The sequence below is a fragment of the Phacochoerus africanus genome, chromosome 1 (assembly GCF_016906955.1).
Source record: "Phacochoerus africanus isolate WHEZ1 chromosome 1, ROS_Pafr_v1, whole genome shotgun sequence".
NCBI classification, from domain to species: domain Eukaryota; kingdom Metazoa; phylum Chordata; class Mammalia; order Artiodactyla; family Suidae; genus Phacochoerus; species Phacochoerus africanus.
In genome coordinates this window covers 58,974,789-58,992,835 of record NC_062544.1, presented here as the reverse complement: position 1 = coordinate 58,992,835, position 18,047 = coordinate 58,974,789, and the positions used below count along the sequence as shown (strand labels likewise).

General features: G+C 39.2%; 1 protein-coding gene and 1 long non-coding RNA gene across 3 annotated transcripts in view; one reads left to right on the top strand and one right to left on the bottom strand.

Annotated features, from left to right (window-relative positions):
• The window catches only part of LOC125111857 (uncharacterized), a 32,470-nt gene extending 22,889 nt beyond the window's left edge, over positions 1-9,581 (bottom strand). Inside the window, exon 1 of the long non-coding RNA XR_007130962.1 lies at positions 9,489-9,581. This is a non-coding gene — a long non-coding RNA (uncharacterized LOC125111857). The remainder of the gene's footprint in view (positions 1-9,488) is intronic.
• Positions 9,582-9,701: 120 nt separating this feature from the next.
• Positions 9,702-18,047, top strand: part of SPEF2 (sperm flagellar 2) — a 174,072-nt gene continuing 165,726 nt past the window's right edge. The window contains exon 1 of one of the 2 annotated variants that reach the window (XM_047767236.1): positions 9,702-9,881. In XM_047767236.1, coding sequence (XP_047623192.1) covers positions 9,824-9,881 — 58 coding nt within the window. In that variant the 5' untranslated portion in view covers positions 9,702-9,823. The remainder of the gene's footprint in view (positions 9,882-18,047) is intronic. The other variant, XM_047767225.1, reaches the window with a different exon arrangement.

The window sequence follows — 18,047 nt, the reverse complement described above, 5'->3', positions numbered from 1 at the left end:
CAATTCAAAATAGCATGATTTAAAGCATCCAGATTAGTACCACAAGAATTCAGCAGTCACACAGGGGGCATACAATCTGAAGGTAAATGTTTTCTCCTTGGGGATTTGACTTATTAAAGCAATTGTCTCCTATACTGTGGAATTCTCAGGTAAAGACTGTGGGTGTGGAGTCTACAGAACCAATAGAAGATGTTCAAATTCTACGAAAGTTTGTAATCTCCATGTAGGTCTTAAAAATACACCCCCACCATCTTACACTGTATTTCTTCTTTCAGAGGATATAGGAAGATAGACAACAGCCTAAAAAAGAAGCTGGCTTAGGAGTTCCCGTCGTGGCTCAGTGGTTAACGAATCCAACTAGGAACCATGAGGTTGCGGGTTCGATCCCTGCCCTTGCTCAATGGGTTAATGATCCAGCGTTGCCGTGAGCTGTGGTGTAGGTCGCAGACGTGGCTCGGATCCCGCGTTGCTGTGGCTCTGGCGTAGGCTGGCAGCTACAGCTCTGATTCTACCCCTAGCCTGGGAACCTCCATATGCCGCGGGAGCTGCCCGAGAAATGGCAAAAAGACAAAAAAGAAGAAACTGGCTTAGGCTGAAAAAAGTATCCACAGATACTTTGTCTTCAACATGTACACTCACACCCTTTCAAACTCTCCAACATTCCAATGTGGAAAGGTTGCAAACACCAAGGAGACTGGGAAACCATATTCAAGTGATACCTCGTATCAGATTCTGGGACAGAGTTTGGCAACAATAGGTCCAATCTAGAAAGACTTTCACGAGTCTGTTATGACATACTGTGGGATTTTCATAAAGCATATTCAGTTTAACGTATGGTTCTTCACTCTCAAATTTTGTGATTCCCACTTCTTTTGGTATAAAATGTTCTTTCTTATGTGAAATGATGACCAGAGACAATATGGTGTTTGTTTTTATGTTCTTACTTTTAAAAAAGAGAGAGAGGAAAAAAAACTGGCAACCTTACACTGGCTTTCAAATTTGTTTTTGAAATGTGACCAGCTGGCAAAATCCAAGAGTCTGGAAAGTGCTATCAAATTTGGAGCATGGAGCACACATATTTCATTCATTCTTGCAGGATGAAAGGGAATTTTCTGGTTTTCTAAGCCATTCCAAATCACTTTAGTTTTATGTTATTGCTCTGGCCAGAGAAGTTCCCTCCACCTCATCCACAAAAAACAAAAAACAACCAAAAACATGCTAAAAAGTAAATAAATAATCAAGAGGGAATGTAACTATAGTATGGTTATATCCTATTTCATGAAGTACATATATGACTGAAATGATGCCAAATAACGTATTTCTTCCCCTCTAATCTCATATTTCCTATAAAGTTTGTACTGCAATTTCCCTTGAAGTAAAAGTATCACATAATTCAATACACTTTTCTTGTAGTAATCTAGAGAAATGACTATGAAATAGTATTTTTTTGATAACATATTTGAAAAGGTACCAAGAAAAATGTGAATAAGCAAAGTTTGAAAAAATCAGTGAGAGTTTAATGTGTAGAACCTAATGCATTATGAAGACAATACAGATTCATAACAGGAAGAAACATAAAAAGCAACTTTCTCCATATGACTGTTGAAGTTATTAAAGAGTCAACCCAATCTATACTATCTCTATTTCTAGTTGTACTACAGTGTAGTTAATCAGCCTTCGGTGGCTGCCTCCTTTCAAAATGGGCATTGAATACATATTGTTAGGTGTATTGTTTTATGTAGCCAGGTTAATATATACCTTAATTTTATACAGTGCCTTAAGTTAATGCAAGTACTTTATAACAACATAATTCTACTCACTCGCCTCTTGTTCACTGTGCATACATATTTACTTCTACTTATGTTAAAAACACCAAAATACATTTTGTTTACACATGCATTCATTGATTGCCTTTAAAAACTAGCAGACAATGGAGCTCCCGTCCTGGCGCAGTGGTTAGCAAATCTGACTAGGAACCATGAGGGTGCGGGTTCGATCCCTGGCCTTGCTCAGTGGGTTGAGGATCCAGTGTTGCCGTGAGCTGTGGTGTGGGTCACAGATACAGCTTGGATCTGGCATTGCTGTGGTGGTGGCCTTGCTGTGGTGGTGGCCTAGACCGGCAGCAACAGCTCCGATTAGACTCCTAGCCTGGGAATCTCCATATGCCGCGGGAAGCAGCCCTAGAAAAGGCAAAGAGTCAAAAATTTAAAAAAAAAACAAAAAAACAAAAAAAACCAAGGAGACAAGAAAAAAATTCTTTCATATTAACCCATGCATTTCCCATTTCCAGTGTTCTTCTTTCCTTTATGTAGCTATGAGTTTCCTTCCAATATTGTTTTCCTTAAATCTAAAGAATTTACTTGACCATCCTCACAATGCAGGTTTACTGATACCATATTTCCTCAGACTTTGTCATCTGAAAATGTCTTTATTTTGCCTTCACTGTTGAGGGATTATTTTTGCTGGATATAGAATTATGCGTTAAAGATTTTTCCTTTCAATAATCTAAGGATATTCTATTGTCTCTTGATTTGCGTTGCTTTTTATGCCATCAGTTGCCATTCTTGTCACTGCTTTCCTCTGCTATATGTAATATTTTTCTTCTGTGTACTTTTAGGATTTTCTCTTAATCTTTAATTTTATACAATTTGACAGTGTGGCAATTTGACATTAGAAATTTGACAATAAGATTTTGAGTAGTTTTTATGTTTTCTTTTGTGGGAAAAATACACACTAAAAATACATACATATATTTTTAATCAACTTCAGAAACTGTTTGGCCATTGTGTGTTCAAAGATTTTTTTCTGCACCAATATCTCTAGCCTCTTTTTTTTTTTTTTTTGACTCTTCAGTCAAACATAGTAGACCATTTGATATTGTTCCACAGGTCACTGGAATTTTGTTTATTTTTTTGAGACTTTTTACACTTTATCTTACTTGGATAGTTTTTAGTGTCCTACTTCAAGTTCATTTATATTTTCTTCTAAAGTCTCCAGTCTATTGTTAAGTCCATTCAATGCATTCCACATTTTAGACAAAAGTTTTTCCTGATACAGACCTTCCTCCTATTTTTAAAAATCGTTTCCATTGCACTGCTTAGCTTCCATATTTGTTTACATATTACATCCATAATTTCATTTATATCCTTAAAATATTTATAATGTTTTGTACAGGTGCTTATCGCCATTGCCCACTAATTCCAACAGCTACATCTGTTACTTTTTATTGTTTTCTCCATAGTTATGGGTTATATTTTTCTACTTCTTGATTGTGTGCTTGACATCATGGATGCTACACTGCTGAGATTCTAAAATTCATTATCTTCCTGTGAAGAAGAAGATTTTTTCCTTGGCTGGCAGTTAATATATGAGATAATCAACATTATCTTACTAGAGTTTCTTTTTAGGTTCGTTAGCTCTTACGTTATGGTTAAAATATCTCTACAATAAAAAATATCTCTTCTTTCTGGGTTCTCACCCTAAGGTTCTGAGTCTTTAGTGAGGTTTCTCTGCCTTGGCTGAATAAAACTCCAGTTATTTCTAGATGTGTGCAACCTCCAGTAGGTCCAATCAGCTCCCAATCTCCTGGGAAGACTTGTTTTTTTCACCAGATTCAAAGAAACAGCAAGCTAATCTCTAGAGCTCTTGTTCTACATGGTTTCTTCTTCTCCATTACTCTATCCCATGAATCCCAGCTGCTTCTTCATCCCAAAATTCCAATCTTTGTTTCCTTTCTCCAGTGAGACATTTGCTGTTTGGTGTTTATTTCTTTCTTTCTTTTTTTTTTCTTTGTTTGTTTGTTTGTTTGTTTTTGTCTTTTTGCCATTTCTTGGGCCGCTCCCTCGGCATATGGAGGTTCCCAGGCTAGGGGTAGAATCAGAGCTGTAGCTGCCAGCCTACGCCAGAGCCACAGCAACGCGGGATCCGAGCCACGTCTGCAACCTACACCACAGCTCACGGCAACGCCGGATCATTAACCCACTGAGCAAGGGCAGGGACCGAACCCGCAACCTCATGGTTCCTAGTTGGATTCGTTAACCACTGCGCCACGACGGGAACTCCTGGTGTTTATTTCTTTAAGTCACAGTCAGGAAAATTCCATCAGGAAGAAATCTGGAGCAGAGTGAATGTGCATGATATGTCCAGTGCAGTGCCTTAAATTTTGCTTAATATATGGTTCCAGTTTTATGATTGATTACAGTGGATGGGAAGTGTGATATTCTTTATTCCATCATGGCCATAACCAGATGGAGAGTATGGGAAGAAGCAATTCTCATGTGTCTCTTTGTGATCATCACTGTCCAGAGAGTACAGAGGAGTAGGACTGAGCCTATGACACTAAAAGACAATAAATTATACAACATGATAAACAGGTGCTAAAATGAGTGGTACAGGTTAAACATCCTGTGGGAATACATAGATGCATGCCACAACATTTTGTGAGCATCTTTGACAGTTCTAGGTTTGGGTCTGTAAAAATTTGTTCTAGGTTCCGGATGTGTGAAAATAAAAAGCAGTTCGTGTATTCAGATACTCAGGATGCTACTGGTACCTCTTAGCCCACTGGAATTGAGGAAAGGTTGCCAATTAGGGCTGTCTATAATAATTTTAGGGAAAAAATCCCACTTGAATGAAAGAGTAGGCTTTGGTGAAATTGGTTAGGAAGAATAGAGCCAGAAATTAGAATAGTATGTTGTTATTCATAATAGAATGTGTAGAATTAGAGATTGGGGAGTGTCTGAAAAGTCTGGCCTATACTCTTAATAGGAAAAGGTTAATTTTTGCAGTTTTATTTTTTTTTATTTTGATTTTTATAGCCACATCTGTGGCATATGGAAGTTCCCAGGCTAGGGTCAATCTGGGGCTGCAACTGCAGGCCTACACCACAGCCACAGCAATGCTAGATCCAAGCCACATCTGTGAGCTATGCCACAGCTTGTGGCAATGCTGGATCTGTAACCTACTGCATTATTGTTATTTTCCACAAACAATATATGGAACCTAAATCCACACTTATTTGAAAATGTGTTGAGAAAGACATTAGAAGATTGTAAAACTAAGTTGTTGGCCAACATGTGGGTTGTTGGAGTTAGGTGTCTTGGATGAAAGTTAAAAGGAAAGCACTTACTTTGAGGTTTCAGAAGAGAGAAGGGGTTGGGAAGATAGAGAGAATAGGAGGTTTCGTGAAAGTGGTGACAGATGGAATGAATCCTGAAGACAGGTAGGACTGGCTGAGATACGAAGTTGCCTTTTTTGCAAAGGCAAAAAGATGTAGAGATGGGAAGAGTGGGACCTAAGAAAGAAATGTGAGCAAGTTGTGCAAAGGGATGTGCGGCTTACAGTGAAGGCTAAACTGAGGCCAGATGGTAAAGAGCCTCCAATGGGGTCTTTATCTTCCAGGACAGTAGCTTCAAACATGTTCCCACCCCCACTCCATATTTACCCTTTCTACATGATATGCCTCTGATATTTTCTATTCCATTTTATTCTTCACTGTTTCGTTTATAAAGAATTCTGGCATGATCCACTATAGGAATAGCATATTCTGCTAAGAGGTCAAAATCCACGGTCAGTAAATGCTGCTCTAGTGAAATTCATGCAAGTGTCTGAGTTGAGGAATAGGAACTGGACTGGCTGCACAGAGTGACTAGAGGGGAAGAGATGGGAAAATCCAGCTTGGATGCTTACTGAACACTAGGGGAAATATTTGTTGAATTAATCAATACAAAGTGAGCAAGTCTATTGCAAAAAATGCTGAGGAGAGGAAACGAGAGAATGATCAAAGATGATGGGAGGGGGAAATGAAAAAATGCATGCAAGAGATATGTAGGGGACCAAATATGGTTTTCTAAAGATCTATCTATGTAAGTGTACTTATGTATGTATAAATATTAAAATATTCATAAGTAAAATCAAGGTAGATTTAAGAAATAAATGTCTCAAAACTTTTTGAAATATTTTGAGCAAATCTAAGCACCTTAAAACTATGCCTACCAGCATGCAATGGAAAAATTCATATAGCCTCGGGAGAAAAGGAAAGAAACTGTTAGCCAGGCACTAATATGTGCAATTTCTCATTTAATTCTCACAACTCTGTCAAACAAATAGTCCTGTCTTTACAGATAAGGAACTGAGCCTCAGAGAGGTTAAATAGTTTTGCCAAAGTCGAAGAGCTAATTGGATCAAAAGCAGATGTCCGGACTTAGGGGTGTCTGCTTCCAAAGCTTGGGCTTGGTTGAAAATGTAAAACTCCATTTATGAAAAAAAAAGTTACAATTTTTTTAAAAAGAATAAGGTAGATTTCATTTCAGTACAGGCAAGCCTTTTCAATCCAACTTGTGATCTCAAAATAACTCTTTACAATCCACCCTAGACTATTTACAAAGGAGAAATAAAGACTTATAATTAAATGACAGGTAATGTTTTAACAAATAATTTTTTAATTTCGTTTTAAAATTGATGTGATAGTTACAATTAAATGCAGCACCCACATACTCTAAACATTTTATTAATTTACTTATTTATTTTAGCTTTTTTTTTAGGGGTTCTAGAGGTTCCCAGGCTAGGGTCCAACTGTGGCGTACACCACAGCCACAGCAACACAGGATCCGAGCCACGTCTGCTACCTACACCACAACTCACAGCAAAGCCAGATCCTCAACCCACTGAGTGAGGACAGAGATCGAACCCACAACATCATGGTTCCTAGTTGGATTCGTTTCCCCTGAGCCACGATGGGAACATTCATAAACATTTTAATTAAAAAGCAATAAGGATGCCATCTCAGGAACAGATGGGAAACTGTCCATTTATTTAATTGCCTCCTCTTCCAAGTGATTCCACATGGGGGAATAAACAAATCTTCTTACCAAATTAACATAAAATACCAATATGGACAGTGCTAGAGACTCTACCCAGAGCTGAGATTTCAATGGGAAGACAACAGATTTAATGGTAAACTTGGGCTGATACCTAAACTAGTAATTTAAGAAAAAACACACAGTAAAATGCATGTATTTCAGTAACAGCTCAACATTGTAATTAATCTTTTAATGTCTGTTCATTTTTAAGTCGGATGCTGAGGGAAGTAAAAGAATCATCATGCTTTTTTTGTGAAATGAAAGACTATGCCTTAATTTTGTAGAGTATCCGTATCTTCATTTATCTAAATCCTATATTTAAACCTCCTTTCCAAAACACCACTTTGGCAGATTATGTTATTTGGAGCTGGGTTCCAAAGATAAATACTACAAATAACCCTTTGAAACAAACAACAAATAACCAAACATCTCCTATGGATAGGCACAGAAATATTATGTTTGATGTGGGGATAACAACACATATCTATGGGTGGTTTAGGAGCTCAGGCATTCTCTTCCGGTGCAGCTGGGGAATCAGATGCACTCTCTTCTACAGCCCTCCCCAAAAGCAATTTTCTCAGCAATCTAGAAAACATTGGTTTCTATCCCCCAGGCTCTACAGACTGAAATTAAAGCTTGGAACCTCTTACTAAACATAGCACTAGTCATCAATTTAAATACTACTGGGATGACAACAAGCAGGAGTGTCTTGGAATCTACTTCTAGGCAGGTATTCATCCCTTAGAAGCATTTTCAGGGATGACATGTTCCCAATGGATAAGGGTTTATTAGACCTATTCCCCAAGCTATAGAGGATGTTCAGAATCTTAAACTCTTCCACATCTGGCTAACTCTAAGGTGAGACATATCAAATGTATCAGACTCCAATTCTATTGACAATAAATCTCCCTGAGAATTCCCACTGTAGTTACCCCTGCTGTGTTGGGTGTGGGGAAATTCATGGGATGGGATATTTGAAAGTTAAGCCAACGTAAAATGGGACTGAACTTTTATCCAAACAGGACACACACACAGATCAATTTCAGATTAATATTAACAGATATTTCTTCTACTAAGACATTACTGTTATTATTTTTGTCGTTTAGTAACTTTAAAAAGTATTAAAGTATAGTTGACTTACAATGTTGTGCCAATTTCCGCTGCACAACATAGCAACCCAGTCATACATATATATATTATTTTTCTCATGTCATCTTCCATCATAGTCTATACCAAGAGATTGGATATAGTTCCCTGTGCTATATATTAGGACCTCATTGCTTATTCATTCTTAATGTAACATTTTGCATTTACTAACCCCAAATTCCCAGTGCCTTGTTCCCCCTCTACCTTGGTAACCATAAGTCTGTTCTCCATGTCTGTGGATCTGTTTCTGTTCTGTAGATAGGTTCGTTTGTGCCATATTTTAGATTCCAGGTATTTCTTACGGTTTAAAAGAATCATAATTTGATGTGTACAGGATTTGGGGAGGAGATTTTCTTATATTTGTGACATAAATATATATACTATTATATGTATATAGTTTTTCCTATTATTCTATCTAAACTTTTAGAAATTATTAAAGGAAAAATGTTCTTTCCCTTGTTAAAGCATAAGGAAGACTTTATTCGAGGGACTACTGCAAGGGGCTTTTGCAGTAGAAGAAAAAGTTGGGGCTCAATTCTTAATACACAAAGAGAAGCAGGGATTTTTTATAGCCAAGGAGCAGGGCTGGGAGTCAATGGAAGCATCAGGGATAAGGAGTAAACTGATTTGAAGGATTCTTGCTGAAGACAGGCCAGGATGATCAGATTATCAAGGGTGAGGTGTGAGGAAATGGATCAGGTATGGCTGGTGGGGGGGGTTTCATTCAACTGAACCAGCAGGATTTTTGCTAAAACTTGACAAGGGCCAAAGCCAAAGTTCAAGGTGAAGCCTGTGGGAGAAGTGGACTCAGAGGACTTAGGTTTGGTCAAGGTGGGAATCTTTCTCAAAATACAATTTTAAAGAATTACCTGGAAGGGAGGAGTTCCCGTCTTGGCTCAGTGGTTAACAAATCAGACTAGGAACCATGAGGTTGCGGGTTCGATCCTGGGCCTTGCTCACTGGGTTAAGGATCTGGCATTGCTGTGGCTCTGGCATAGGCCGGAGGCTACAGCTCAGATTCGACCCCTAGCCTGGGAACCTCCATATACCGAGGGAGCAGCCCAAGAAATGGCAAAAAAAAAAAAAAAAAAGGAAAAAGAATTACCTGGAAGGGAAAACTGACCAGAAAAGAAATACATTAAATATTCACCTCTTAAAATACTACCAAAACAATCTCAAAACAATATCGTATTTAGGATAATACGAATTATCCTAAATGTCAGTTCCGCCACCAACACAAACAAAACTTACTGAATACTTGCCGGGGGTCAGGACCTATACCAGTTCTGGGACTAAAAGATGAGTAAGACACATTCTATCCCTGCCTGAGTAGACCACACTACACGGCACTTAAAACTAGCAATTTGTAAGCTAATGACAAAACTGCTGCCATTAGCGCAAGATCTTCCAAAGGTTTCTTTAAAGGACAAACAGGAAGAAAACAACTCCCTTTCAAGCAAGAGTCTTTCTCTTTCTGCTCACCCAAGAACTCCCTGCTCAGTCCAGAAGCTTCCTCGCCCCCTCTGCACACCGTTCTTCGCTGACTACTGAGCACTCCCGCCGCACTGCCGCCTCCAGCCCTTTGAAGCCCACTGCGCCTGCGCACATCCCAGTCTTACCCGCCAGCAGGGGGCAAGCCACTGTTTTCTGTCCTCCTGGCCGGGCTCCGGCGCCCCTCTTCGCCATTCCGCGAACTCTAGTCTGGATACGTTTCCTTAGCAACGGGTTGCCCTTGGCAACAGGAGGACGCGGGCAGGCGGGCCGGGTTTCCCGCGCGTTCCTGGGGCCTGCCTGCGGTGGGAGGCGCAGGCCCAACCATGTCGGAGATCCTGTGCCACTGGCTCAACCAGGAGTTGAAAGTGTCCCAGACCGTGAGTGAGTGACACAACCTGGGGAGAGCTGGCCGGGGGCGAGCGGGGCGCGGATCCGGGAGCGCGGCAACTGATGGAAGGCGGTGGGGGAGGCTCGAGTATGCCCTCTCTGACTCACCTCAGCCACCAAAGGGCTTCTCCCATCTCCACTCCACTACTCCGTCCCACACGGTGGGACCTACTGTGCTTCTGTGTAATCACAGGCCTTAGGTCTCCCTTGTTCCTATGGAGAGAATTTTCTGGACTCTCTAGTCTGGCCCTGACTTTGCTCCTTTCACACTCTCAGAAGTGTGCTGGCAAACCATGGAAATATGAAGCCTGAAGGCCAGCTTCCACACTACTAGCAGTGTGCCCCTGGACAAGTTAATAAGACCTTCTTAGAGTGTGTTTCTTCCAGTACAAAATAGATCCAATCATACCTGCCATACCTAACTGCCCAGCGGAGAGAGGTGTGTGTGAAATGAGTTAAATGCAGAATATGTTACAAATTTCAGCAGTTTGAGCTCAAAAGGTACACGTTAATTACTTCTGACAACTTTTCACTCTTGCCCAAAGGTGACCTTATTCCTAACCTGATTTTATCCCAGCCATGATATTGCCACCCAAAATTTCTAAATTCCACCATCACAGAGGGAGTTTTACAAGCCGACAACTTCTATGACAGCCAAGTGATTCCACCATAACTCTTTAGCCCATCTCCGCTTCTTTCTGTTTTTCTTAAATAGGAATTCGTTTTCCACTTGATATGGTTTTTGCTCAAGGCAAGAGGTTTTCAGGCAAATCATTTAAGTCTGTTTTTCCAGAAGCATGTTTGCATAATGCCACCTTGCTACCAGAGGGGCAATGGTGCCAACTCAAGCTTAGGTCAACCACAGAATTTGCTAGACCAGTAATATTCCTGCAGCAGCAAGATATTTGTTATCAGCAGTAGAATCTTTAACTTTGGAGCACCTCCAGTTGCCTTTCTTGAGACATAAAACCAGGACTTTCTCTTTGCCAGACCACCACCTATACTCTTCCTGGAAACTGCAATATATTTTTCTCAGGATTCTATGATCATCCCATGTGTCTCTGACTGTTCCTCACCTAAAATATGATGCCAATCTCAGGATGGTGTATAACACTTTTCTTTCCTTATTCCTTTCTTGCCCTAGGAGCCAAAATGTTATATCATGCCCCTAAGTTATACTCTTACAAAGACAATCAATTACAGAATACTGGCTTTAATTTGGTTCATTTACTTGTTTTGTAAAAACTACATCTTTTGCTCCAGTCCCTAAGACTCTTATTGAAACACTTTTGAGAAAAGTAAATAAAATTAATAAGAAATAGAAAAACAGTAGTATGCTATTCTAATTGCAATCAGTTTTTGGAATTTTGGTTTTGAGAGGAGGAGGAGGAATTCCTTCATTCTGTGGGAATTAAAAGACTGGGGATTTTTTAAATAAGAATTTTAACAGCGTAAACTATGAATGGAAAATTCCTGATGTCTGTTTTGCCGAGTATAAATCTGGAAGCTGTTAGCAGAGACAGCTGCAGTATTCTGCATCCCACTCACTAGCAATACATGTTCATTTCTTAATCCCAACTGCTAAGGGGAATCTAAAGAGAGAGACAGTCCCTGACGTAACTGTATCCCATATTGAAAAGCCTTTCAGACTACAAGAAACATACTCAACTGTGTTTAAAAACAACCAAGATAGGATCTGTGCACCAAAGCAGCACACTGCCGTTTGATTTCTGTCACTAGATAAGCCACTCTGTGATGCAGAATGGAGGACTTTTGCATGGTTTATAGGGAACTGTTATGGAAAGACTGTAAGTGGGTACAGCCTCTGGGGAGAGTAATTAGGCAATTTCTGCAGAAGAATTAAGAGCAAGGATTTGAAGGCCAGATTCTTTAGGTTGAAATCCCTTACCCACACTTACTAGCTAATGACCTGAGGCAAATTTATTTACCTAAATTATGCCATACCCAAAATAGGGATATACTAATACTTCATTGAGTTGTGTCAAGATTATGTTGCATAATCAATGTAAAGCATTTAAAATAGCCCGTAGGACATAGCCAATGCTAAATCTCACTTTTCAGAAACTATTATACAAAAATAAAATCACCAGTGCATAAGGACATTTGAAAAAAGATTTTTATTGCCACATGAATTGCAGAGGGAAAAAAAATGGAAACAATTTGAATACCCTTCAATAGTAGAATACTTGAGTAAAGGATGCTGTGTTCGTGTTATGGATTTTTATGCCATTGTTAGAATGAGTTAGTTACTGTAACTTTTGACCTAAAAGGATGTTCATCTGTTTTAGTCAAATAAAAAACAAGTTTTAGGAGTTCCTGTCATGGCACAGTGGTTAACGAATCCAACTAGGAACCATGACGTTGCGGGTTCGATCCCTGCCCTTGCTCAGTGGGTTAACGATCCGCCATTGCCGTGAGCTGTGGTGTAGGTCGCAGATGCGGCTCGGATCCCGCGTTGCTGTGGCTGTGGCATAGGCCGGTGGCTACAGCTCTGATTCAACCCCTAGCCTGGGAACCTCCATATGCAGCGGGAGCGGCCCTAGAAAAGACAAAAAGACAAAAAATAAATAAATAAATAATAAAATAAAATAAAATAAAAACAAGTTTTAGCCTGTTGGGACTAGTTTAATTCCATTTTTGCTTGAGAGGAATGTGTGGAGAGGCAGATACTGAACTGTTTTTTGTTTGTTTGTTTGTAAGGCTATATTGAATTTTCCTTTCAATTTATGAAGGCAATAAAAGCAAAAAGCAAAATAACACAGATGTATATGGAAGAGCCAACAATCTTCTCCTTTCCCAAGGTAACCAATACCAAGACACTGGTTTATATCCTTCCACACTTTTCTCTATGCTCACACAAACCACAAAGTGAAGAGTCTTGTGTGTGTGTGCGTGCAATAAAACTTAAAAAAAAAACCCCACAGTTCATGGGGAAATTTTATTGACATATAGTTTATTACATAAGTTTTATTGACATATAGTTGATTTACAATGTTGTGATAATCTCTGCTGTAAAACAAAGTGATTCAGTTATGCGCACACACACACACACACACACACACAAGACTCTTCATTTTGTGATTTGTGTGAGCATAGAGAAAAGTGTGGAAGGATATAAACCAGTGTCTTGGTATTGGTTACCTTGGGAAAGGAGAAGATTATTGGCTCTTCGGTATACATCTCTGTTATTTTGCTTTTTGCTTTTATTGTCTTCATAAATTGAAAGGAAAATTCGATATAGCCTCACAAACAAAAAAGAAAAGATCAGACTTCACATGACAAGATAGGCGTTTTAACACTGTAGTTGAACTATAGTAAGCGTCTTAAAATATTGTGGAGGTGATATATAAGAGTTATTTACTCAAATTAAGTTTATAAATGAAGGAAAAACCATAATAAATGTAATCCCTTGTTTAGGACGTAGACACTTACACTAGACCCTGTGCTAAACCTTTTACCTAAGTTTTCTTATTTGTCCTGGGTCCAATTGGAGCTGCAGCCACCAGCCTATGCCACAGGCACAGCAATGCGGGATCCAAGCCACATCTGCGACCTACACCACAGCTCATGGCAACGCCGAATCCTTAACCCACTGAGTGAGGTCAGGGATTGAACCTGCGTCCTCATGGATACTAGTCGGGTTCATTAACTGCTAAGCCATGATGGAAACTCTGAGCTTAGTAATTTATCAGGGTGAACCACCTAGTAGGTTCTAGAGCTAGAATTTGAGGCTAGATCTTTGACTAGTGCTCTTAGGCACTGTATTATGTATTAGAGTTTATACTTAGGGAATATACAAAATTCAGTCCATGTGTTTCTTGCTGGGACAAAGAAAACAATGAAAATGCCAAGTGAATGCATTTACTGCCATGGTGAGGCTCAATAATGACTTAGTCATTGGAGAGACAGCCAAAGCTGATTGATTTCTGGATTTTTCTGAAAGGTAGAAGTTTTCTCTTTATTGGTTTTCAACTGATTTGGTTAAAGCTTATAATATTGGATTTTGTGTTGCCTGGACTACCCTGAATGTCAGCAGTAAGAAAATGAATTCCAGTGACCCTCAGTTGAGAATAGTCTCCCTCCACTTAATGAGGTTTCTGGGAATCACCAGAGGCCTGATTAGTGTCAATATATGAAGATTCAGATAAAGATCACTAAAACTAAAAATCTCCAGTGACTTAAATTTAACTAGACTATCTGTCCTGGAAGATAATGTTTAGAGGTATATGTTAATGAAACGTCTTAGAATGCAAGAAGTTGTTCAACACAAAATTATATCTGAATTTCAAGCAATTATTTTTATAATAAAATATAAGCAATGTAATGTTACTAAAAGATTAGCTGTAAAATTCTTTGTGAACTCTCAGTTATTTTCAAGGGTAAGCATTGCCTATGTTTAAAAAAAAAAAAACTCCTATGAATTGTCCATAAGAGGAAACTAGTATCAGAATATCATAACTGAACATTCTCCATAAATGAGTGGAAGCATTTGAATTCCATGTTCTGTACAGATCAGATTCTTTGTAAAGATGGATGTGCAAGACAGTCCATATTCTTTTGGCTTCTGGGTGGGGCTGTATTAAAAATATATACATATTTATAAATATTTTTATTGCTTCAATAGTCTTAAACATTGTTATCAATAGAAACAAACATTGTTATCAATAGAAACGAAGAACCAATAAAGAGAAAACTGGGATGAGACAGTTTAGGATCCCTAAATCTTGACTTTGTAGTGTCCAAATTGGACCTAAAAATCTTAAGTCCTAATTTCATATCCTGAAAAGTAGTAATAATAATAATGGTTTTATATGTGGGGGGCTTCAACTGAGATGGCAAATGGAAAATATCTACCACTGTGTCTCTCATTTGTACCAGGTCTAGATACTCCATAGATATTTTTTCAACTACTTTTCTGTCTCTCACTTTAGAAGAATGCCTGTTTTTTTGTTTATTACATGAGAATGTATGAGTGAGGCAGAAGTAAGGTAAAATATTGTTTTAGGCTGAACCTTATGGATTTGTTCATCTCAAGAAGTTCACCCTGGGTACTTTGATCCTCATCTTTGTGATTTCAGAAGCTCTGCTGTATTACTTTAAGCAGCATCTTAGGAATTGTCACATGCTCACTGAAATTGCATTCTGCTGATTTTATAAGCCACAGAGGAGTTCCTGTTGTGGTGCAGTGGTTAATGAATCTGCCTAGGAACCATGAGTTTGCAGGTTCGATCCCTGGCCTTGCTCAATGGGTTAAGGATCTGGCGTTGCCATGAGCTGTGGTGTAGGCTGCAGACACGGCTGGGATCCCGCGTTGCTGTGGCTGTGGCGTAGGATGGCGGCTACAGCTCTGATTTGACCCCTAGCCTGGGAACCTCCATATGCCGTGGGAGCGGCCCTAGAACGAATACACACACACACACACACAAAAGCCACAGAACCATCATGTGGAGAAGGATAGGAGAATAACCTATATGGCAATGGAACCTGATGCACATGCTGGTGAGCTGGTACACTCAGGAGAAGACCAAATTTATAGATTAGGTTGCTCCTTGACAATTAGAAATTAGATATTACCGAAAGAACCCCCAAATCAAGCTAATATTTGCTGTGTTTCACTTTTCTAGAGATGCTTTATCTTGATATCAGTGAGTGGTTAGATGAGGTCAGGTTAGGTTAAAGTCATATTCCCTCCTCTTCTTATCCCTTGCCTGGGGAAAGCATAGGGTTCAGTGATGTTTTTCAGTGTCACCGTTACTACAAAATCATGATATTTGTATATTCTTCTTCTACCGTGGCATATCTCTTTTCTGAATAAATTTAATTAATATGTATGTTGAGGTTATTTACATGATGTGTAAAAAATTTAAATAGATAAATTATTGTGAGTTTTTAAGAGATATTCCATGTTCCTTGTTAATTGGGTTTTTTTTTTCTTTTTTTGGTCTTTTTGCCAATTCTTGGGCTGCTCCCATGGCATGTGGAGGTTCTCAGGCTAGGGGTCTAATTGGAGCTGTAGCCACCGACCTACGCCAGAGCCATGGCAACGTGGGATCCGAGCCGCATCTGCAACCTACACCATAGGTCATAGCAACGCCGGATCCTTAACCCACTGAGCGAGGCCAGGGATCAAACCTGCAACCTCATGGTTCCTAGTTAGATTCATTAACCACTGTGCCACGATGGGAACTCCGGGCTTTTTTTTTTTTTTTAATTAGTGGGTTTCCATAGGTGGCTGATTTGGTCCTTTTGTATTAAATCATAGTAGTTTTTGTTTTAGAGCATGATGTTTTCTATGTTGTCCCAAATTTTAGGGGCACCCTTAATTTGGATTCCCTTTGTGCACTAACTGTACTTTGTTGAATAGGTCTTATGTCCACACTTTTTCAAAAGTGTCGAATTTTATTTTAAGAAAAGAGTAGAGATATTAAAAATCCTATTGTGTATTTATTTATATTCAATATTATATGATGTATTGCGGTGACCTTGGTGGGCCTGTGACCTTACCATATTATAGAGACTTAAAATTTTGGATCTTGGGAGTTCCCGTCATGGCTCAGTGGTTAACGAATCCGACTAGGAACCGTGAGGTTGAGAGTTTGATCCCTGGCTTCACTCAGTGGGTTAAGGATCCAGCGTTGCCATGAGCTGTTGTGTAGGTCGCAAATGTGGTTCCGATCTGGTGTTGCTGTGGCTGTGGTGTAGGCCGGCAGCTACAGCTCCGATTAGACCCCTAGCCTGGGAACCTCCATATGCCATCGGTGCAGCCCTAAAAAGACAAAAAAAAATAAAAATAAATAAAAAATAAAGTAAAATTTTAGATCTGAAAAAGAAACTTAGGCATACTTAATTCTTCTTTGGCATATGAGGAAAGTAAATCAGATATATTTAGAGATTTTTTTTTTTAGGGTTATACAACTAGATCATGTCAAGTTAGTAGTAGATTCTGGGTCTGCTGACTTTCAGTTCACTCCTCTTTTTCCCAAGTAGCATTAAATCACACATTTTCTCATACTTCGGGGTCATTAGGAAATGTATGGCTTGTCATGTAATGCAACAGATTTTTTGCTATTTCCTGATTTAGCTCAGCAGCATTTTCCTTGATTGAAACTTGGCTTCTGTTGACTAGAAATTGAGACAGCAAATCTAATAGTAGAAGGCTGTTGTATAAATCACTGTCAAAATTTTAAGATATGCAGTCCCAAGAAAAGAATCCCACTCAATATTTTAACCATTAAAGAAGTCTGTAATATAGTAATTGAGATTTTTGTTTTAGGTAGTAAATCTTGCGAATTATGATAGAGTCTTCAAAGGAGAACATTGTCAAAGCTGATCATCTTATTCTTATACTGGAAGAAAAGAAATTGCCCATGTCTTCCAGCCAAAGAGCACAGGTTACACCTGTAGTTGAACAAAATTGAGTTCATTGATTTGTTGCAACACCGTACCATGGGGAACTGTGGGCATCTCAGTAAGAGGATATTAGAAAAGATTTATAGCATTTGGGCTTGTGGTAGGTGTTTTGGGAGTGGAGCTCCAGGAAGCAGTGCTTTGCTCTGAATTGGCTCCTATAAAGAAACATAGGCAATTCCATGGCTGTTTATCTTAAATAAATCATATCAAGAAGTGGGGAAACAAAGCAAGGGGGAAGAAAAGCAGCAACCACTCACATGAGTCAGAATAGGGAGGTGATATTTGGTCATTTTTGTGTTTGGGCAATATTGTTCTGGTCTGAGTTCAGATATGATTACAGAGGGATTTTATTTTTGTCCTGATTAATTAAGCTCACTGAATAGCCTTGTTTGGTGTTGATGTGGTATGAAAATGATTATGTTTAGCAGGAAAAAGGCCAAGGTCTAGCTGTGGAGGCTGGGTCAGCTCCTAGGAACACCAGGGCATAATGGGGTCAGGCCAGTGCCCAGGCCCAGCAGCTGCTTCTGTCTCTCTCAAATGAAGTAAATTTGCTTGGCTTTTTAAATGTGGTTGATAACCTGGGCTCTAGGTCTTTGCTCTTCTGGTAAAGGAGGAGCAAAGGCCACTTAGGATAGAATGTATGGGTCTATACTGCCTTATCTGCCATTCTCAAATCCCCACATTTCCTTAGTCATTTAATAGCAAAACTTGACCAGAAATGCTGTGAGA